This window comes from Pseudorasbora parva, chromosome 14 (genome assembly GCF_024679245.1).
Source record: "Pseudorasbora parva isolate DD20220531a chromosome 14, ASM2467924v1, whole genome shotgun sequence".
Lineage (NCBI taxonomy): Eukaryota > Metazoa > Chordata > Actinopteri > Cypriniformes > Gobionidae > Pseudorasbora > Pseudorasbora parva.
The window spans coordinates 7809605-7834054 of record NC_090185.1 but is presented as its reverse complement, the minus strand read 5'-3'; the positions used below and the strand labels follow the sequence as shown (position 1 = coordinate 7834054).

The 24450-nt window shown below is 38.8% G+C and overlaps 2 protein-coding genes and 1 long non-coding RNA gene across 4 annotated transcripts in view; 1 reads left to right on the top strand and 2 right to left on the bottom strand.

Annotated features, from left to right (window-relative positions):
* The window catches only part of LOC137040002 (CD48 antigen-like), a 207867-nt gene that overhangs the window by 60307 nt on the left and 123110 nt on the right, over positions 1–24450 (bottom strand). The window lies entirely within an intron of this gene.
* LOC137040021 (uncharacterized) lies at positions 41–11050 on the top strand. The gene is made up of 3 exons (XR_010897802.1): positions 41–728; positions 2576–3195; positions 10898–11050. It is a non-coding gene; the product is annotated as an uncharacterized lncRNA (long non-coding RNA).
* Positions 5857–15549, bottom strand: LOC137040010 (SLAM family member 5-like). Of its 2 annotated transcripts, none has more exons than XM_067415416.1 (4): positions 15090–15549; positions 11609–11923; positions 11059–11370; positions 5857–6696 (listed from the first exon to the last, which is right to left on the bottom strand). In XM_067415416.1, exons 1-4 carry the CDS (start codon positions 15130–15132, stop codon positions 6587–6589), a joined length of 780 nt encoding a protein of 259 aa, XP_067271517.1. In that variant the 5' UTR covers positions 15133–15549; the 3' UTR covers positions 5857–6586. The 2 variants fall into 2 exon arrangements, with proteins under 2 accessions (XP_067271517.1, XP_067271518.1); XM_067415417.1 differs by having other exon boundaries at positions 11083–11370; positions 15090–15546.

Genomic DNA, 24450 nt, shown 5'->3' with positions numbered 1-24450 from the left:
GCCGTACGCCAACTTCCATATTGATAAATCTCAAAGTCACCGTGGGTTTGGGTGTACGCAAGGTTTACGCTAGAAATTTGGTGTACGCACTTTTGATAAATGAGGGCCAATAACTGTTTTTTTAAAATCAGCACAAATCACAATATGAAAAACGGTAGACCTAAATAACTTCAGCAAATAGCAAACAGTATTACAATATAACAACATTATGAGTTTACAAAACCACATTACAACAATAAAACAAAAAATAGATATGAGAACAGGTTTTAAATGTTTTCTTATTGTATTTAATATTTACATTTTTCTGTGAATATTGTATATTGCAACTTTTTTTGTTCTGCCATGGACACCAGACATCAAACTCAGATCAGCTCAGTCAATAAACGCGCTGACATCAACTAATATCAGCCGTGCTGCCGTACCTGCACATGTGTGGCAGAGTTGAGTGATGTTGGGATGTCTGGTCTGGTTGCTGATGGGATTGTTCAGCACACAGCTGTAGGTGTTTTTATCCTGATATTCCACCTCCAGAGGTAGAGAGAGACTGATGCTGAGATCAGACACACTGATGCTGGACAATAAACTGTTTCCTTTGAACCAGGAGAGAGTCACATGACTCACATTCAACACCGAACACACCAGTGAACATGAGGATGATGATGATGAAGAACAGTTTGAAGAGTTACTGATGATGACAGGAACAGGCAGACGAGCTGAGAAAGATCAGAGTAAGTCAGAGTGAGTGATTTTGTTTGTAAAAATGATGCTGTTTAAGATGCTGACATCATCATAATTAATCACAAGATCATTCAATAAGAATGAGTCTAAAATTAATGTTTATATCAGATTTTACATTTTCAGGATTAAAATATCAAATATTTATGATGCCTCTACTTTAAAGCTATAGCAATACTAGAAGAAAAAGAAACTGATATTAAACTCACCATAGACAGTGAGACTGAAACTCTTTCTCACACTGCTGGTCTTTAGTTTATAATCTCCAGCGTGTTCAGTTGAGATGTGTGTGATGGTCAGAGATCCAGTTTGATGATCCAGCTTCAGTCTGTTTCTGAATCTCCCGTCAGGAACATCATCATATACAGTCATGCTGTCGGCCAGTAAACTGATCTCAGCTATTAAAGTGTTATTAGCTCCAAACCTCCACTGAATCACATCTTCATCATCTATATCAGTGAGATCAGAGTTTAGAGTGACTGAATCTCCCTCCATCACTGACACTGACTTCAGTCCGTCTGGATCAGCAAACACACCTGAAGAACAGACAGAGTAACTTTGTTGGTTTACTTAAACTCATTTTTGTAACTGAAATGAAGAACAAACAGACAGCAGAACACAATCTTGAGAGTTAAACTTTTTAGATTTGGGTATAGATTAGCCTAGAAATCTAGACGCACCCTAGCGGCAGCAAATTTAATTTGCCCGCAAGTGTGGTCTAGCAACTCTCAATTCCTATCTGAGCTGTATTCCTCAGAATCTGGACGGCCCAATCACATCGTATAGGCTATAGAGTCGACGGGCGGGGCCATAATGACGACGGCCGAGTTGCGTTTGCGTGCTTCTAGTAACACAGAAACTGGCGAACGGCGGTCTTTCGAATCAGCTCTGCCCGCGCCTCCGGAAGACTTGGAGTTAAGCTTTCCTCTGAGAAAAGAACGGCACTGAAGTCATTCTTAAAAAGGGCAGATGTGTTTGGAGTTTAGCCGACCGGATACGGCGAATGTTTAATCTGTCAGCGAGCTCTGCTTCACCTTCACCTACATGTAACATGAATATAGGCCACTCTAGTCTACTGATAGATTGTGTTCATTGAGGTACGCATTTCTGACGTACGTATTTGTACTGTTAAAGAGTTGATTCTCATGCTAAACATGGCTGTAAATAGTTAGACGTATGACAGAGTATTTCTGTGCCGAATACACTTCCTCAGGATTCAAACAGTTTCCGGAAGTTTTTTCCGAGTGTGGCCATGAGGTCATAAAGGGCGGGATTCCTTGTATGGACACTTCTACCAGATGAGCGTGTGCACATCAACCCGTGCCCGCGCACTGCCCCTGCCCCTAAACCAACCCATCACACACACACACACACACACACACACACACACACACACACACTGCCCCTAAACCAACCCATCACAGGAAACATTCTGCATTTTTTTACTTTCTAAAAAAACCTCCTGTCTGATTTATAAGCATTTCAAAGTGAGGACATGGCCAATGTCCTCATATTTCACCCTCTCCTGTAATACCTGTGTCGTACCCATGTCATTATACACATTTGTGTCCTCATATGTCTCAAAAACATGCCCACACACACACACACACACACCAGAGAGAGAGCAAGAATGAGCTTCGTTCTGGTTACGGTAACCGTCATCAGTGCTGTCATTTAATTTTTAGACACGAAATCAACAATGTCACTTACGTCCCAGGGCATATGTGCATGTTTTACAGTTATAGTGTCATTCATTGATGTTCTCTGTGTTATTGCCAATGGACCCAACGGCCTGCTGGAGACTGCCGTATTTTCTGTGCTCCTCCCTGTCCTAATCTAGGTGATGGACCCCACCAGCTGCTCCTCATCACTGTCAGGAGGAGCCAGTAAAAGCGTAAACTTAGAGTCAAACTTAAATGTGTTGTGGTTGTGTGCCAGGCTTTTATGTTTGTTGGTTACCTGCTATGTTGAAGCAGTAGGGAGACGGGGGCCTTTTTTCTTTTGTTCTCATTCTCTCCTGTTTTTGTTAGTAGTGAAGTAAGGGTTGTTTATTTGTATTTATATATTTTGTTGTTTTGGCCACACCCGCTCTTAAACATGCTTCCCTTGTGTTTATGTTGGGATTGCGTTTAGTTTGATTCTTTGGCACTGTATTTGTTTTCACTCATTTATTGTAAATAAATCGATTTAAATCTTATATTGTGTACTGAGTGCTGACTGAGAACGTTTCTCTTTGTTGCTGTTCAGTTTTCTTCAAAACGTTACTTCCCTTTCACCCCTAGAAATCTAAAATGGGAATGGAGCATCACTAAAGATGTGTGTTTATGATTGTGAGGGAAAGCTAACCTTGTTCAGCTTCCCAAATAACCCAGAGTTAAGGAAACAGTGGATGCAGTTTGTTCGGCACAGAGTTCGGCACGTTTGTGTGTTTGATCCTGCATGGTAGTGAAACCGCAGGCGGTGAGTGAAACTGCATTAAATGTGTGTTTTGTTGGCCATCGGTGTGTAAGTGCAGAAGACTCTTCTGAGATATGAAGGATGCAGTGCTACGCTACAGGTGCTGAAGATTAACATGAGACTGGAGACTGGTGTGTTATGACCCCTTTAATGACGCTACATAACTTTATCTCATTTGTTTAAATGAATTGGACCAAAGATGATTCTTTCAACTTTCATGCACATCTGACATAAATGATGGTCAGACAGAAACTCATCTGACTAAGTTTGGTCTCGTTATCACATTCCTTTGTAGGTACGTCATCAGAACAGATTTTACATTAAAAATAAAAAACTAATTTTGGTCTGTGTTTCAAATCAGTGACACTCGTTCTCACATTAATATTTAAGTTTGAGCTTTTTTCTAGGTATAAAGGTATAGAGAATGTAACCAATATGCCTCGGTATTAAATAAAATGCTATACATTACATTTAATCTAACGCAAAAAGTCTTAAAATGAACTTACCAACCAGATGCCACAAGTAGAGCAAAACCAGCAAATGAACCATTCTCAAACAGGGTCAAATGAGCTGTGCAGGACTGTGAGGAACTGTGGCTCTTGTTTGGTGTTTCTCCAAAGTGTGGAATGGTCTTAGGACGTGCACTAAGGGTTTGAGTGTGTTTTCTTGTGTTGCCATCAGCCGATCACACACCCACAAACCACACGTTTAAATATAGACACACTAACGCAGAAGAGCAGACTAAACCGCATCTCTGCACAGAAGTCACTGCCGGTTTCACACTAGGCTATAGGTGTGTTGGACATCTGCTGCGGCTGGATGGATAGCCGAGTGCAGGCGGGGAGGAGAGGAGCTGCAAACGAGCAGCTGTTCCTGTCGTGCAGTTTTATTAAAATGAAAAACCTTCAATATTAAATTGACTCTTCCAGCACTGTCAAAAAAACAACAACAAAAAAACAGCAAATGGGTTAAAACCCAACAAGCTGGGTAGAAATAACCCAGCATGTGTTCTGTCCAATATTTAACAAGCGCTGGGTCGCTAAATAACCCAGAAATGTTTTTTTTTAACCCAGCATTTTTGTGTGGGCTACATTTTACATTATATTTAAAAAGTCGTTGAAATCATTCTGCGTGGTGAAAAGAAACCAAAAGACATTGAATTTATGAAGGAGTCACAATTCTTTACAGGACAAACACACAATATTTACAATTTTTTAAATAATGCGATTATTTATTTAATTAACGTGAATTAATGTGTATTCCTACAATAAATATATATATATATATATATATATATATATATATATATATATATATATATATATATATATATATATATATATATATATATATATATATATATATATATTACATTTTGAATATGGCACATTTTGGGAAACCGCTTTGGCTGAACTCCAAGTGACGCTGACCGCAGTAGTCCTGTAGGTGGCGGTAAACGCCATCTCCTGTAGAACACGGAAACTCAAGAGGAAGTGTTATTGGTCATCCTTGCTTCCTGTCCTAGCCAAACACGCGAGGAAAGGATGATGAAGGGATCAAAGCGATATTTGTTAATCACAATATCCATTTTCACTCAAGCATCGCTTCACGTAGGAGCGACGGAACTGGGGTAAATAATTAAAGAAATGAGAGGAACATCTAATATTACAAAATCAAATCATAAACGGCTCGCTTGCCTCCGTTCGCTGACACAGAAAGAGCTGACATCGCTATGACAACAGAAACCGAAACCGAAACCAAACATTGATTCGAATCTTAATAGAATCAGTCGTATAACATATTTAGTCCGAATGCGGTTTAATCCTTTAAAGAGTCTACGATGCATCACAGTTTGCTTACTATTATTCCTATTATAAATATTTGAAATTAGAGTTAGTGTGTCCCAAATCTTAGCTAGGCTATATGTTTAAACGAGTATCTCAAAAGTAGGATCTGCATGAGCTGTAGCTCAACGTGCCTTTTCTTTTTCTTTAATATGTTTGGGAATTGAATAAGACGAAAATGATTGACAGGGCGGTTCAGACGGTGACACATGATGCACGAGTAGCCTAAATCCTGAAGCCATCTGCTCTTCTGTGGACGGCTCTGTATATATCTACTATATTCTGTCAGTGTTTGTGTGGCGAGAGCGGGTCACACCTAACGCTTTGTGTAAATCTACTTCAAAAGTACACTGTAAAAAAACATGATCAATACGTTATCACAACATAAGTTTTTACATTGTTTTAACTCATCAAAACAGTTTAAGAAATGTTCAACTTTTTTTTTAAAGTATAGGCCTACAAGATACAACCATTTTTTTTAAAATTTATACTTAAATTGAAATGACAAAGTATATTTATGAGACTGCTATAAAAAGTGGACTGAAAGTATACTTTCTTATATCTTCAACTTATTTTGAAGAGTTAAATGTAAAAACATATGTTGTCGTATTGATCATATCATTTTTTTTACAGTGTACAAACAAAGCAGAGTGATGTGTAAAGCAGAAACAAAGAAATTAAATGAAATATTGATTGATATTTTAGGTTTTGTCCACCAGATGGACCCAAACTACGCCATATAGTCACTGCGTTAGTCAAAGTGTCTGAAATGCATAAATCACTATTATAGATTAAAACTCACAATATTTATGATATCTGATGAATGTTTTTATTTAATGCCACAAGATTACATAATCACATTATTAACATGAGATGCCAGAAAGAGAACAATACATAAAGCACATCAAATACACTCATTTCTATCACACACCCCAGTGTTCTGTTAATTTCCAGAATAGACATATAAAACGGAATAGTTAAAAATTATACATATTATGCATACAATTATGAAACAAAATGATAATATGCAACATAACATACATTAAGAAAAACGATGGAGACAATGAAATTAACAAAGAAATATAAAATGTATTGCAATAAAAAAAAAAAAAAATTCATAGCATTGGCCACCAGATGGAGAGCATTGTTAAAGGGTTAGTTCACCCCAAAATGAAATTTCTTTCATTAACTCCTCTCCCCAATGTCGTTCCTCACCTGTAAGACCTCCGTTCATCTTCAGACACAGTTTAAGATATTTTAGATTTAGTCTGAGGCCTTTCTGTCCTTTGAATGTAAGTGTATGCACACTTGCTGTCCACGTCCAGAAGGGAATGAAAACATCAAAGTAGTCCATATGTGACATCAGTCGGTTAGTTAGACTCTTTTGAAGCATCGACAATACATTTGGGTCCAAACATAACAAAAAATATGACTTTATTCAGCATATTCAGCATTTTTTTTAATTTATTTTTTTTACTTGATGTGGTCCAGCCTGACCCAGAGTCTACCTCCAGCGGCCCTCCAGGTAATTTGAAGTTGAAACCCCTGATTTAAGCTCTTGTAGCTCTGACGTCATTGAGCATTAGAACAGCAGCAGTCACGCACATCAGCACAGTGATGACCAATCGGAGCTCAGCTTCAGACTCACGGGCGTGGACTTCTGAAAAAACAACAACATGAGCAAAGATAAAACATAATGTGGTTTTCACCAAGCTGACTTTGGGCCTTGCCATAAGGGGACCAGATTTAGAAACTGTTTCTAGTGGTAAAAATATAATTGAAATCTCACTTGTTATTATCTATGAATTAAAACAAAACAAAAGAGGGACAGTATATTTTTGTATGTTTTTGCTTTAAAACATTTGTGGGTTTCACATATGAATATTGTAATTAATAATTATGAGGATGTTTGCAAGTCAAACACAATAACTTTTTAAAATTCAGCAAAAACCACAATATGAAAAAAATAGCGTAGAAAGTGTTTGATAAATGGACTCTTCCAGTCACCCTGTCATTCGATACGAAATGGACTATTCCTAAACTTTCCACAGGAGGTCGCGAAGTGACAGCAGACGGATAATGGTAAAATGAGATCTGCTTAAAGCTGAACTATTGCTGCATCCCAATTCACCTACTTATACTACGTCCTAAAAGTATGTATTCTTTTTATGAAGAAAAAAAAACATACTTTTGAGTGTGTAGCAGAAAAGTATGCAAGCTTCGAGACATACATTAGATCCCATAGACTGTAAAAAAATATGGACCTAGTGTCCGTGACCTCTGCCATAGGATTCCGATAAGCCGTTCTGAAGCTTAAAGTAGGGGCGAGCTGGACGTCGCCATCTTGGCAGCGTGTCATCGCGTGTCACTCCCGGATATGGCCAAAAAGGCGGGATGTGGGCGGAGCTTATGTGACGCAATGATTATAAACGGCGGATTAATGGCTATCCACCTGTCACTCAAAGTAACCACGTCCTTATTTATGCAGAACTTTAAGGCTTTATATAATGTAAAAGAAAGAGTTATAATAAAATTCACCCCCCTCACAGTTATCATGAAGGTCAAAATTAGCCGTATAGGCCAAAACCACAATTTGTACCAGACTGTAAACATGTTTTTTTCTGCTGTAAAGTTGGGCATTTTAACATGGGGCTCAAGGAGATTCTGCTCCCTTCTGGAGCCTGCCTCTAGTGGCCAGTTGAGGAATTGCAGTTTACATTCCTTCCGTATTGGCTTCAAGAGAGATCGCGGGAGGTTGCCGCTCGGTTGATCCGCACTTCGAATTCTGACCGGAAATAGGAAACCATCCGGGAATCTTTGGAATACTCTTTTCAGCATACTACGATTTGGGACATACTAATTCTATTTTCGAATACTATTTAGTATGGATAGTATGCGAATTGGGACGCAGGGTCATTTTATGGCGCAGTTTGATGACGCCAAGTTTGAGCTCAGAATCTTGGGACATGTGGTCTTCACCTCACAGCCGGTGGAAAAGAATCGGGATAGGACTCGGGCAGAAATCATGTTGATGGATGCGGTTATTAACGTTACTGTAGTGTGAAGCAGAGCAGGACCGAGTGTTGAGGAGCTGAGCACGGCCGCTGAAGTGATTGTTATGAAACACACGACTTGCAAGCAGCGGGACTTTTATTATGACGGGACATTTCCGCTTTTCCAGTTATGAGTATGAGGTAACGTAGGGATGGGACGAAATATCGTTTGACAAAATTTCGCGATACAAAACGTGACGAAACGCATCGAGGTCGAAAAAAATGGATCGCGAAATAAAGATAGATGGCACTGCTGCATGATTTGCGTAGTATATAAATAATTTATTGTATTATATGTGTGTGTGTGTGTGTGTGTGTGTGTGTGTGTGTGTGTGTGTGTGTGTGTGTGTGGGGCAGACATAACAAAATGCAACGCGCATTTTCTGTTTGATCTGAGGCATAGTTGGAAAAAGTGAGAGCAGTCAGACGCGATGCAACAGCAAACATTAATAGGGAAAGAAAAGGGTTGACATTAGCATTAATATTCTAAACCAAAAATGCAGTTATTGCCTACATAAGCTACCATATTTTCTGTTTAACTTTTATAAGACTCCAGAAAGAAAAGTGTGTTTTTTCACTGAGCACATTCTCTGCAGTCTGAGAGCGATGCACTGCAGCTCACTCTCGCTCATGTCTGAGGTAAATCATTAACACCATCACCCCGCTTACAGTACACGTGTTTTATTGAGCTAAATACATTACAATCGGCTAAAACTAATGCACAGGTTACTTTCCTGAACAAGCGCGCTCCCGAGTCGTCCGTGTTCTTCACACTGTCCACGTGAATTACGGCCCAGTTCGGCGCGCACACGCAAAATACCGGCAGTTCAATAGGGAATGCGGATCTCTTAAAGGGGCCGCACTATATTCCTCCTCGTGTAATATGGACCTCCTCCAGGTATGGTGTGGTTCTGGTTTGCTCACTGGTACACATTAACAATTTTTCATACGAACTTTTCCCTGTTCTGAATTAAACTGCCAGTGTAAAAACTCCCTTTATATTGTTAAAATGAGATAAATCACTACTTACTCATTATTTTTAAGTTTAGGCTTAAGAGATATGAACAATTTCTTAGATAAACATATCTATGACCTTTGATATGTCTAGTCTTCATGCTATATTGATTATTATTGAATAAGTATGGTTTCACTAATAATAAATGTACATTTGCATAAAGCATGCATATTTGTCCATACCTATGTTGATTAGAATATTAAAAACTTAATTTAAACTTAATTTAAGATACATTTACAATTGCTAAAAAGGTGCGATTAAATTGCGATTAATCGCGAGTTAACTCATGACAATCATGCAGTTAATCGCTATTCAATATTTTAATCGGTTGACATCCCTACAGTGCCCTCCACAATTATTGGCAACCCTGTTTAAGATGTGGTCGCGGACTTCTAAAAATTCTCCTTTTTTTTAAACAACATAGAACCAAAATGCAAAAAAAGAGAAAAATCCTACCTTTCGTTTTAGTACATTACTTTGGTGGTTAAAAAAAAAAAAATCACAGATTTGGAAAGACTTTTTTTTTTTATATCGTATCGTGACGTATCGTATCGTAACCCTGGCATATCGAGGTGCATCGTATCGTGAGTTTAAGTGTATCGTCCCATCCCTAAGGTAACGCATCTCTTTTATCATATTAGATCAATTTAAGTGTGTTTAAAATGATGTTATGACGTTACTCTGTACATTCTCTCAGCGGCTGCTGTGACTCTTGTTCACACTGCTAAGAGTAAAGCGTTTCTGCAGAATAAAACCAGAAACCGAGGGTAACGCAGATCGACAGGCGACTTCCTCAGACGTCCCGGTCCTTGGTTAAAATAGCAATTTTCTTACAATTTACAAATAGTTGAAAACATTTTGGATATTGTAAGAACTCAACTGAACAAAATATATAACACTGGCCTAGTGGTTTTTGGATATTTTACTGCAAAAATACTACACAGTGCACCTTTAAGATTGTAAATAGTTTGTTTGATAAAATACTAGTGTATTAGTCCCAATCGGTGGAGTCCTTATCGACTGTGCTTGTGCAGGCATTACATTCTCAACTAACAATATTTCGCCTGATGTGTTTACAGTTAATTCTTTACATAATTTCATTTTACATATATTTTACTTTACATATATTCCGCTGCTGTAACATTACTGTTGAAAGGTCGATTCTGAAATCTACTGCCGCTTCAATATACCTGTTTATATATTCATAATCAAAGCCTTGATCAATATTTATCTTCCTATATTATTATAATGATTATTTCCAATTATGATTTTGCTTTTAGTTTCTTGTTTTCTAAAGTGTGTATTTGGTCTCTCAGGAGTGACTGAGGGTCTGGCCTAGAGATGTGTGATGTGTCACTAAACACTTGATCAACAAGGTGTCGTGTGTTTGGATTTTTGAGGCATCACACACCCCTAACATGTCAGGAGTGAAGTAACAGGGTTTGCTCACTTAGCCCCGCTTCCAGAGATGAAATATGGATTTGTCTTTCATTTAATTTATTATATTTCATTAATTTTGTATTTCCTTTTACTGAAACACTAAAGAGTCAAGATGAATATTGCCATACTATTGTCTGTATCTCTCAACGATTTGGATTATAACCTGAGTGAGAAATCATTGTTCTGACCAGACAAACTGTAGCCTTCAACCCGAACAAGCAATCAAAACCACAACAAAATAGACATGAGGACAGTTTTTAAATATGTTTTTAACATTTTCTAATTGTATTTAATATTTACATTTTCCTATTAATATACTTGTTTATATTACAACTTTTTTGTTTTGCTTTCAGCCATGGACCCCAAAATGGGATTGTCCCCATAAAACGGAGACCCACAGAAGCAGTGCAAGAAGTTAAACATTTTTAGAAGGAAATCAGTAAATGATGACAGAAGCTCATTCATCATTTCTGGCATCTTAACATGAACAAAATAACTCCGTATATACATGCACCTGATATCAGCCGTGCTGCCGTACCTGCACATGTGTGGCAGAGTTGAGTGATGTTGGGATGTCTGGTCTGGTTGCTGATGGGATTGTTCAGCACACAGCTGTAGGTGTTTTTATCCTGATATTCCACCTCCAGAGGTAGAGAGAGACTGATGCTGAGATCAGACACACTGATGCTGGACAATAAACTGTTTCCTTTGAACCAGGAGAGAGTCACATGACTCACATTCAACACCGAACACACCAGTGAACATGAGGATGAGGATGAAGAACAGTTTGAAGAGTCACTGCTGATGACAGGAACAGGCAGACGAGCTAAATAACATTAGAGTAAGTCATGTTACCTTTTAATTAGTTTGTGAATAAAATGATGCTGTTTAAGATGCTGACAACATCATAATTAATCACAAGATCATTCAATAAGATGAAGAGTCCAAAATAAATGTTTATATGGGATTTTACAATTTCAAGATTAAAAAGTCAAATATGTATGATGCATCTACTTTAAAGCTATAGCAATAATAGAAGAAAAAGAAACTGACATTAAACTCACCATAGACAGTGAGACTGAAACTCTTGCTCATTCTGTCGGTCTGTAGTTGATAATCTCCAGCATGTTCAGTTGAGATATGTGTGATGGTCAGAGATCCAGTTTGATGATCCAGCTTCAGTCTGTCTCTGAATCTCCCGTCAGGACCATCCTCAGTGGAGCGTTCGTTCCCAAAATTGAAAGCTATTAAAGTGTTTTCAGCTCCAAACCACCACAGAATCAGATCATCATCTATATCAGTGAGACCAGAGTTTAGAGTGACTGAATCTCCCTCCATCACTGACACTGACTTCAGTCCATCTGGATCAGCAAACACACCTGAAGAACAGACAGAGTAACTTTGTTGGTTTACTTAAACTCATTTTTGTAACTGAAATGAAGAACAAACAGACAGCAGAACAGCATCTTGAGAGTTAAACTTTTTAGATTTGGGTATAGGGATTTAAAACAAAATGGAAGGCTACTGTTTCTACATGTAACATGAATATAGGCCACTCTAGTCTATTGATAGATTGTGTTCATTGCTAATGCTATTTCATGCATTCTGACGTAACACTGTTAAAGAGTTGATTCTCATGCTAAACATGGCCGAAATGAGTTGGACGTATGACGTATTTCTGTGCCAAATACACTCATTCAAACAATTTCCGGAAGTTTTTTCAGAGTATGGCCATGTATGAGGTCATAAATGGCAGATCCCTTGTATGGACACTTCTCCCGGATGAGCACGTGTGCACATCAACCTGTGCCAGCACACGCACACACACCAGAGCAAGAATGGCATCAACGAGCTGTCGACAGCGCTGTCATTTATTTTTTACACCACAAAATCAACAATGTCACTAAAGAAGTGTGTTTCTGGTTGTGAGGGAAAGATAACCTTCAGCTTCCCAAATAACCCAGCGTTAAGGAAAGAGTGGATGCGGTTTGTTTTCCCGGCACAGCAACAGAGTTCTGCACGTGTGTTTGTTTATTCCTGGTCATTAAACCGCAGGCAGTGAGTGAAACTGCATCAAATGTGTGTGTTTTGTTAGCAATCGGTAAGTGCATATAATGTGAACAAAACAAAGACTCTTCTGAGATATGAAGGATGCAATACTACGCTATAGGTGCTCAAGATTAACATGAGACTGGCAGAAATGTCTTGGGTACGTATGGTAACCCTCATTCCCTGAAGGAGGGAACCGAGACGTACGTCGGACGTCACAGGAATTGGGATCACTTCTATGAGCCCTATCAGCTTTAAGATATAGAAACCGGGACAAAGAACATTGGCGTGCATGCTTTGCATATCGCACCCCGCCCCGCGGGTGGGCAAATTTACGCAGGGATAATCGCACTGCTGTTCTGCAAGACCCACTCAGCAGACTATTTAATAACGCTGGGAAAGCCTGCCCGGGGGGGGCACTGCGAAAGCCACATCATGCCCGACGGTAGTTACACATATGGTCTGACCGTGGCCAGTACAACATACGGAAGTCCCAGGGGTGGCCCCGGCAGTTGTAGGTGGGGGAAAACACCAAACTGAGACGGCAGAGCGACTCTGCTGAGGGAAAGACACTGGCTCGCCATAGGGAGCACTACCATGGAGAATACACATATGGGACCGCCATGGGGTCACAACATATGGAAACCAGCCATACGAGTGTTAGACCTGGCGTCAGATGCTCCACCACATCCAACTGCCGCAGGTTGCGGAGGACTCGATAGAGTTCACCAATCTGGGGAACTCGACTGGAACATAAAAGCGCACATATGAGTTCCATGGGGAAGGAAGTGGCACAGCAATCCGACACTAGAATGGGCACTTTGGTGTTACTGACTATGGGAAGTGAGTACATGGGAAGATACCAGCTCTACATGTAGGCTATAGAAGCTAGCGAACGTGTTGGGTGTCGCCCAGCCCGCAGCTCTAAAAATATCTGTCAGCGAGGCACCACGAGCCAGCGCCCAGGAAGAGGTTACACCTCTGGTGGAGTGGGCTCTAACCCGGAGCGGGCAGGGCATGCCTTGATGCCGTTCATCACGTCTTTATGAAGATGTCTTCCATGACCTAGTAAGCTTCTCATGCAGAATCATCATCCTCGGAGGACTGGAACTTCCCCTCTGATACAGCGATCGACATCTGCCCATGGGAGGGACTGACGGGTTCCTCCGGAAACATCACCAGTTGCGGCGCATGTTAGGGATTAGGGGCCTGCGGAGGTACGCTCGGCGAGTGTGCCCTAAACGTGATCCTCAGGTCACCCCGGCCATCCTTCGAAGTAGGTTTATTCTGCAGTGCAGAAGTAGCACTAGATCAAGGTATGGGTATGGGGACTCCGCCTTCCCAAAGGTAGGTGAGTCTCGACCTATAGGCCGAGATAGTTATTTTCCCGCAGTGGGCGCATGAACTATCAACAAACGCTGCCTCAGCATGTTCTAAGCCCAGGCACTTGATGCAGCGATTGTGACCGTCAGCGGGTGACAGGGAACGACCACACCCAGAAACGCACGGGTGGAATGACATCTTGAAAAAGATGCGGCCTCACGCAGCATCGCTTTGCTCTTTTTGTAAGGAAATCGTACTTTTAGTGCAGAAGCACCCAGGGATCGACCGCGGCAGAATACAGGAGTGTAGTGTAGGCTGTATCTGCTCTCAAAATAGGGGCAACCGCCCTCCGATACCAACTGTCAAGTGAATGCTCAGTTGCTGTGAAAACAGCAGTTTTATCTGTGCAGCAGTGAGCACGCGGTCGCGCTGTTTTGTGCCGTCTGGCCAGCACAAAAAAGGATCTCCCAAGCACACGCTTTCTCTCTCTCTCTCTCTCTCTCTCTCTCTCTCTCTCTCTCTCTCTCTCTCTCTCTCTCTCTCTCTCTCTCTCTCGCTGGAGTCTCAGTAGAGGCAGTCAAATGCTTCATCAATGCCGTTCGGCTCCTAAGTGGATGACAACAGTGCGTGGCGATCGCTTCCGCTTTATACCAGCGGCGGGGTGCAATATGCAAATCACGCACGATAATGTTCATTGGCCCGTTTTCTATATCTTGAAGCTGATAGGGCTCATAGAAGTGATCCTGATTCACCGGTGACGTTCGTCGAACATGACCGACTGAAAGGGAACTGTGTGTTATGACCCCTTTAATGATGCTACATAACTTTATCTCATTTGTTTAAATGAATTGGACCAGAGATGATTCTTTCAACTTTCATGCACATCTGACATAAATGATGGAAAGACAGAAACTCATTTGACTAAGTTGGAACTCCTTTTATCACATTTTTTTTGTATGTACGTCATCAGAACAGATTTTACATTAAAAAAAACGAAAGCAAATTTTTTTTTGTTTCAAATCAGCGACACTCTGACAATAATATTTCAGTTTGAGCAGCTTTTTTCTAGGTATAACAGAGACTGTAACTCCTATGCCTCTGTATTAAATATCTGTAAATAAAATACATTAAATTAAAGCTAAAGCAAAAAGTCTTCAAATGAACATAACTTACCAACCAGATGCCACAAGTAGAACAAAACCAGCAAATGAACCATTCTCAAACAGGGCCTAATAGCACTTGAAGTGAACGTTTCCGTGACCTGTAGATTATGAACTTGTGTACTTGTGTAGAACCGTGAGGAACGGATATTAATATAGAGCTGAGTGAGAATCCTCCCCCCACAGGATTTGACAACCACCCACTCATGTCACATGTAAACGCTGCTTTTGCTGATGTTCTTCGTTCCTCTTTTAAGACTTAACGTGGTCACTAGTTGCAGACAGTATTATTTATCATTTTAACACAAGTTGTACCTTTTAAATTGCACATCACTTTAGTTTGAGTTATAAAAATGACCTCTGTGGCTCTTGTTTGGTGTTTCTCCAAAGTGTGGAATGGTCTTAGGACGGGCACTAAGGGTTTGAGTGTGTTTTCTTGAGTTGCCATCAGCTGATCACACACTCTCACAAACCACATGTTTAAATAAAGACACACTAATGCAGAAGAGCGGATTAAACCGCAACTTTATACAGAAGTCACTGCGGTTTCACATTGACTCAAACACTGATCTGCTCGAGTGTCATATTCATTCAGTGAACCAATCAAATACAGGCTGTGGGTCTTTGTGTAGTTTGCTATTATAATATAACCTACACTCTAAACAATACTGGGTTATTTTTTAACCCAAATGCTGTGTTAAGCCTGCTGGGTCATTTATAGGGTTATTTTTAAATATGTTTACCCAGGGCTGGGTAGTTTTTCTGTAACTCAGTTGCTGGGTCATCACATAGCCTACCTACCTAGTGCTGGGTCATTGTAACCCAAAGTTGGGTAGTCTTTATTTTTTTTCAACAGTCATTTTGGGTTCTGGTCTGCACTGGTTGGGTTAAATGTTTGCTTAAAACAACCCAAGCATATTTTTTTAGAGTGTGAGAGAAAACTTCCGGTATGAAATTAACATTTGTATTACATTGTACTGAATAAAAAATATTGTATATGAACTGTTCCTGTCGTGCATTTTTATCAAAATGAAAAACCTTTAATAGCCTATTAAATTGACTCTCCCAGTACTGTCATAAAACAACCCAGCAAATGGGTTAAAATAACCCAGCATGTGTTTTGTCCACTATTTACCCAGCGCTGGGTCGCTAAATAACCCAGAAATGTTTTTTTTGTTTTTTTACCCAGCATTTTTGTGTGGGCTACATTTTTGCATTATATTTAAAAGTGCTTTAAACACGCTCTTGTTATGATTATTCTTTGATGAACAATTTAAATCTACATCCATCTCTGAAAACACTCCGTTCTGTCATTCTGCGCGGTGAAAAGAAACCGAAGACATTGAATTTATGAAGGAGTCACAATTCTTTACAGGACAAACAATGAGACACAGGGAATATTTACAATATTTAAAGCACTGTGATTATTTATTTGATTAACGTGAATTACTGTCTATTATTTTAATTTCTCACATATTGAATATGGCACATTTTGGGAAACCCCTTTGGCTGAACTCCAAGTGACGCTGACCGCAGTAGTCCTGTAGGTGGCGGTAAACGCCATCTCCTGTAGAACACGGAAACACAAGAGGAAGTGTTATTGGTTATCCTTGCTTCCTGTCCTAGCTTCCAAACATGCGAGGAAAGGATGATGAAGGGATCAAAGCGATATTTGTTAATCACAATATCAATTTTCACTCAAGCATCGCTTCACGTAGGAGCGACGGAACTGGGGTAAATAATTAAAGAAATGAGAGGAACATCTAATTATATATAATCAAATCATAAACGGCTCGCTTGCCTCCGTTCGCTGACACAGAAAGAGCTGACATCGCTATGACAACAGAAACCGAAACCAAACACTGATTTGAATCTTAATAGAATATAACATATTTAGTCCGTGTGCGGTTTAATCCTTCAAAGAGTCTACGATGCATCACAGTTTGCTAACTATTATTCCTATTATAAATATTTGAAATTAGTATTAGTGTGTCCCAAATCGTAGCTTAGGATGTTGAAACGAGTATCTCAAACGTAGGATCTGCATGAGCAACGTGCCTTTTCTTTTTCTTTAATATGTTTGGGAATTAAATAAAACGAAAATGATTGGCAGGGCGGTTCAGACGGTGACACATGATGCACGAGTAGCCTAAATCCTGAAGCCATCTGCTCTTCTGTGGACGGCTCTGTATATATCTACTATATTCTGCCAGTGTTTGTGTGGCGAGAGCGGGTCACACCTAACGCTTTGTGTAAATCTACTTCAAAAGTACACTGTAAAAAAACATGATCAATACGTTATCACAACATAAGTTTTTACATTGTTTTAACTCATCAAAACAGGTTAAGAAATGTTCAACTTTTTTAAAGTTATACAAGATACAACACATTTTTCAATTTCATAATTTAATTTAACTTTTCACAACCCCTGAATGATTATAAGACCATTTTAAAAACCATACGTTTGGATTGACTATGCCAATTTTATATTTACATGTTAATTTATATATTACACAATTCACATATTTCACAAAGTAGTTTATTTTAAAAATAAATATTAAATGTTAAACTAAAAACGTTTACTAAAATTATGAACAGTTAGACTTAATAAGTGCTAGATTTATACACTCATTCATAGAGAAAGAGAGAGTGCGTGTGTGTGTGTGTGTGTGCGTGTGTGTGTGTGTGTGCGTGTGTGTGTGTGTGTGTGCGCGCGCGCGCGCACGAGAACTAGGTGTGTCAAACGCTGTGGTCGGAGGATTCACACACCAGATGAACAGACTGATTGTTTTCAGCAGATAGTTTTGTTCAGACTTTTCTCTGAACCACTGAAGAAAATGTTCCACATGTTTGTTCTGTTGTGTTTGTGCTGGTGGAGTCTGACTGGTAAGTTTTAAAAGCAATTGAATTTCTTTCCATTTCACTGTAACAAAGTTTTGCTTTTGTTCAGAGGACTGGTATTTAATGTTCTTCCCAGATCAAATAAAACTGATATTATTGTGAGACTTGGCATGTAGAGCTATATACATGTGAAGTTACAGGCAGAAAAAAACAGAACAAACATCTTTAAAATCTGTAAAAATCTGTGTTCTCCAGGTGTGTTTGGTGAGTCAGTGTCAGTGATGGAGGGAGATTCTGTCACTCTAAACACTGATCTCACTGAAATACGTGATGACGACGAGATATTGTGGAAATATGGAGCTGAAAACTCTCTGATAGCTCAAATCAGTAGAGCTGAGGGAATCTTCTCCACATCTGATGATCCTGACGGGAGATTCAGAGACAGACTGAAGCTGGATCATCAAACTGGATCTCTGACCATCACACACATCTCAACTGAACATGAGGGACATTATGAACTGGAGATAACTGGAGCAATGTGGTAATCCAAAACCTTCAGCGTTTCTGTCTATGGTGAGTCAAAAACTATTTTTAAAATAAATGAATATTTCCAGTTGAGCAAAAATTAAGCTGACTACATAGAATTTTTAAGGTTTAAAAGCATTTTGCTGTGTAATAAAACAATTAAAAAATAATTCTGACTTCATATCACGCAACAGAGACAGCGCGTATTTAGGCCACGCCCACGCCGGGGGGGGGGGGGGGACAATCCAACACCTTCCATTGACTTTGTATTGCGTGAAGCGATCGCCTCGTCTTTTTTCACTTATAACAAAAAACAGAACAATGTCTAAAAGCTGATATGTGACAAGGTTTGCAGCAAACAAGCTAAAAAACACATAACGCATAAGTAGGGCCCTATAAAATCAGTTTTATTTTTTCCCAAATTCCGTTTTTTCCGTTTTAATTTGTGCAAATTCCGTTTTTTCCGTTTTAATTTTTACAGATTCCTTTTTTTCCATTAAAATGTTTGGCAATTCAGTTTTTTTTTTACCCTTTACTATTATTTTGGTGAAAAAAGAGTGTGCTTTTAATGTTAATATAATAGAACATAAAACAAAAAATAGGAATGACCTTAAATTTATTGAGGTAATAAACATCACATTTACTTTTTAGGACAAATATGATGCAACATAACACTACACTTCAAGTACTTCAAATATTAATGGTTATTAGCTTTAAACTTTCCAGTAAAATACATTATAATAGTTTATATAAGTTAAAATGAAAGTGCTCCATTAGCTTTTTTTTCCAAGTAATTTTTTTTTTTAAAGAACTAAAAAAAATAATCATAAATCATCTTTTACATACAGTACTATTAAGTAAAACATTTAAAGGTGAAAATTAACATAAAAAAAACACATTTCACCATGAAATCATGTAGTGAAATGTTCTGTGTGTTTAACAATCACCATTATGATCCAGAGCTGTGAAAAATAAAAATACACGAAAACACAACACTGCCTGAAGTTTTTCTCCCCAAATTCAAAGGCCCCTTTAAATGATTAAAACTAGATGCTTAATTTTAACTTTAAGGTTACTTATCTTGTAAACTACCCATATACAGCATGTTAAATGCATGTTTGGAACAGAGGGGAAACCGGTCGCATTTGCAGCAGATATCCATTGCTGCCTAATGTGCCCATTATAAATCAAAGCACGAGATGACAGGGGTCGAGCAGAACACCGGAAAATCTGACAGAATGGACAATATTTGTCTGTATGTGCAATAGGATACACGAGCCGTGGTTCAGGTGCGCGCGCGACCAATGCACAACGAGCGCGCGGCTCCCGCTCTCCATACGCAAAGCTTCTGCGCCGCCTGCGCGTGCAGTGTGAAACCGCCGTTAGCGTCGAGTTTCTTAACTTTTTCGCTGCCGAAAGCAGAGCCGTGGAGACCAACTTCGCCATACTTTCATTGTTTTGAAGGGCGAGCTGAAATGACGGGAGGGGTTGTGTCGCGAAGATTTGCTTCCCCCGGTCTGCACTTTCCTCAGACATACGTTCTTAACCCACACGACACAGAATTTCATTACAAATATGTAAGATTCCGGGGAAATCTGCTTTAACACCAGACCACGTTTATAGGCAGATTCCGCGTTAATATGCCAATTCCGCGATTCCGTCCGCGATTCCGTGACCGCGGAAATTATAGGGCCCTACATAAGCTGTCGACCACAAAAACTGAGCGTTAAATCTAATCTGCCCGCGAGTGTCGTCTAGCAACTCTCAATACCCTTCTGAGCTGTAATTGCCTAACTCTTGCCGGACCAATCACATCGTGTATAGAGTCGGTGGGCGGGGCCATAATGACGACGGCCGAGTTGCGTTTGCGTGCTTCTAGTAAACACAGAAACTGGCGAACGGCGGCGGTCTTTCGAATCAGCTTTGACCGCGACTCTGGAAGACTTGGAGTTAAGCTTTTCTCTGAGAAAAGAACAAAGAAAGGCACTGAAGTCATTCTTAAAAAGGGAAGATGTGTTCGGAGTTTAGCCGACCGGATACGGCGAATGTTTAATCTGTCAACGAGCTCTGCTTCACCTTCGTTGCTCTGGTTGGTTGTAGCGCTATCCTATCGCGTGCAGAGGGAGTTTGAAAGACAACCGTTTATCCCGCCCCTCGGATTGCCCTGTCAATGGTGAGTTTCCAGACCAAACATCTTGATGTGGGTCTCGCTTGTCAGGCTAATGTTAACATGCATATTGTCCACATCTTGTGGCTGTACTACTGAACCAGTAAATATGAATGTAATGTTTACAGATCAGCCCTTTTCACTGCCACTGTAAAGGTCTGACTAGATAACAAACAGTTTGGCTTTTCTGCAGGAAATCAATTTATGGTAATCAACGTTATGCCTCAAATGCTTTAGATTAAGCTGCACTGAACTCTGAATATTCCTTTAATTTTCATACTGTCATTATAGTTTGAGATGACAGAAACACTTGGTGACCATCAAAACACTAACGCAGCACAACATTTACTATGATTCACTAGAACTCTACACTAAAAATAATATTGCTGTAGATTTACCCGTATGTCTGATCTCAGCAGCAGTCTCTCTCTACCTCTGGAGGAGGAATATCAGGATAAAAACACCTACATAGCACTGCAGATTTCAGATCTCAGTCTGTTTTCTTTTAACTGTTTTCTTTTACCTCAAATCAAAGTTTGTAATGTGATTTATGGAGGCATGTGCTGCTAGAGATTGTGAAATATGAAGACAATCAATGGGACAAATACTTCCAGAACACAAATTACTCTGTCACTGTTTACTGTATTAGTATATTTATTCATCTAGATGATAAAATGTTAAATGATAATAGTATATTTATTCATCTATATGTTATGCCTATAATAAAAACACTCTTCAGATTTACTGTGGTGTGTTGTCGCTAGTGTTTTTATTATTGAATTGTATTTCTATTTAATTAGCTATTATGTAAGAAAAAATGTAAATTTTAAAAATATCCATTCATCATCATAACCATCAGTGGATACAGACAAACTCAGTAGAATCATTCCGTCTGAATTTATATTTGATTATCAATCCTTCAATTAAAATATAGGCTCATATGATTTATAGATGTATATCAGTGGGTTGGTGCTACTCAGTCCTCGGTGTAAATTTTATGGTGTTTTATTGGCATGAAAAATATTTTTCTACATTTGTGTTTCTGATGCATTTGCAGCGTTGTTCACTTGAAAAAGGTTGATACGTTACATTTTTAAGTGCAGTCAACTTGGATGATTAAGTCATTTAAACTAAAATCACATCAAACTAACTGAAAGTGAGTTGAATCTTGTGTATAACATACAACGTTGAAAATTGAACTTATTTTGAAGAGTTAAATGTAAAATCATATGTTGTCGTATTGATCATATAATTTTTTTTTACAGTGTACAAATAAAACAAAGCAGAGTGATGCGTAAAGCAGAAACAAAGACATTGGCAAAGAAATGAAATGAAATATTGATTGATATTTTAGGTTTTGTCCACCAGATGGACCCAAACTACGCCATATAGTCACTGTAGAGAAAAGCGTCTGAAATGCATAAATCACTATTATAGATTAAAACTCACAGTATTTATGATATCTGATGGATGCTTTTATTAAATGCCACAAGATTACATAATCACATTATTAACATGAGCTGCCAGAAAGAGAAAAATACATAAAGCACATCAAATACACACATTTCTATCACACACCCCAGTTTTCTGTTAATATCCAGAATAGACTTATAAAACAGAATAGTTAAAAAGGATACATATTATGCATACAATTATGAAACAAAATGATAATATGCAACATAACATACATTAAGAAAAACAATGGAGACAACATAATTAACAACTGCAACTAGTTTATTGCAATAAAATGAAATATTAAAGAGTATTCCTAGCATTGTCCACCAGATGGAGACCGTTGTTAAGCTCAGCTTCATTTTGCCATCACTAAAGAATTAGACCACACATATTTTAAAACTGCAATATATGTCTCAATATTTATGAGGCAAGTTTATTTATATAGGTAGCACATTAAATACACAATGGCAATTCAAAGTGCTTTACATAGAAATTCATTAAAATAGTGATAACATAAGCATAAGAAATAAGAAAACCATGTGTAAGACTTAAAAATAGGACACGAGGATAATTAAAACAGATGTAAAGAGAATTTTACAAAGAATCAAAATAAAGCTTCTGGGTTCTTTTCCACTCTATAGTTTCTTTTCTTTTTTTCTCTCTCTTCTTCATTTAAATCAAAGATGTACATCAGTGATTGTATATTAAAGCAGGGACACGTTTTGATTTGTGAATACCGGAGTCTCTCTCTGCAACGGCATTAAGCGATAGATTGACGAGCCACAAGAGAACATAACCCCGCCTACTTTGATTTGATTGGCCATCTCAATCATTTTGACGTGAGGCAGACCAGCGATAGATTGACGAGCCAAAAATAGCACTATTGTAAAATATTTTTTTCAGCATAGATCATTTCTATAAGGTGTCCAGAACAACACACTAAAAGTCCTAAGAAATCCTAGATGAGGAAATGTTAAATTCTCATCAATCCGAGATGTGTGCCAATAAGGCCAGACAACTATACACCCCAATGGGGCTATTTTTTCCTTTACGCCTATCAAAATAAGACTTTATACAATGAAAGTACTAATGAAAAGGACATTTTTTGTTTAAAGGTGCACTATGTAGTATTTTTGCAGTAAAATATCCAAAAACCACTAGGCTGGTGTTATATATTTTGTTCAGTTGAGTACTTACAATATCCAAAATGTTTCCAACTATTTGTAAATTGTGAGAAAATTGCTATTTTAACTAAAGACTAAAGACGTTTCAGCATAGCGTTTGAGGAAGTCGCCTGTCAATTGCGTCTTATCTGCGTTACCCTCGGTTTCAGGTTTTATTTGGCAGGAGCGCTTTACTCTTAGCAGTGTGAACAAGTGAACGCACGGAGTAACGTCATAACATCATTTTAAACACACTTAAATGTATCTAATATGATAAACAGAGCTGCGATACCTCATACTCATAACCGGAAGAGCGGATCTGTGCAGGCGCCCGGCGAATGTGTCCCGTCCCGTCATAATAAAAGTCCCGGTATTCGCGAGGCGGGTATTTGTTTAACAATCGCTCCAGCAGCTGTGCTCAGGTCCACAACACTCGCTCCTGCTCTGCTTTAGACTACAGTAACGTTAATAACCGCATGCATGAACGTGATTTCTGCCCGAGTCCTATTTTCCACCGGCTGTGAGGTGAAGACCACATGTCCCAAGATGCTGCGCTCACACTTGGCGTCATCAAACTACGATTTGTTTTGAATAGGCGCCCTCCAGTGGACGGAAAGTTGCATAGTGCACCTTTAAAATGAATTTGAATATGCAAATGAGCTATACACTGATTGAATAAAGGCTACCCAAAATATGCCCATGCTTATTTTTTTTCCTTTGGTTCTACCACAATAAAACTTGAAAGTCCACTTGAAAAGTAAATTAAATGAATTTGAATATGCAAATGAGCAATATGCTAATCGAATATGCCCAAATGACACCCTAATGGTCTTTTTTCCTTTACTCATTTATCAATCAAACCTCACACAGTGAAAGTATACCTGAAAAGTAAAACTTTTGTTTTACAAGTTTCTTTTTAAATATGCAAATGAGCTCAACTCTATGCCTAATTGACTTAAAAAAGAACAGGAGCCAACTATCTAACATATTCATGTCCGTTCAGTAACTTAACCTACGCATAAACATGATACATTTGAAGTCACTTGCCACAAAAGACTTATCTTGATCTTAGGGATTGATTGCTTTCTAAATTCCTTTTTTTCTTTTTCTTTTTCTTTTGCAAACAAGCCTTACCTAATAACATCCACCCACAGATAACATCAGAAGAAGTCAGAATAGCCATCTTAGTGATTAGTAACGTGGTTAGATTACATTTTGCTGGT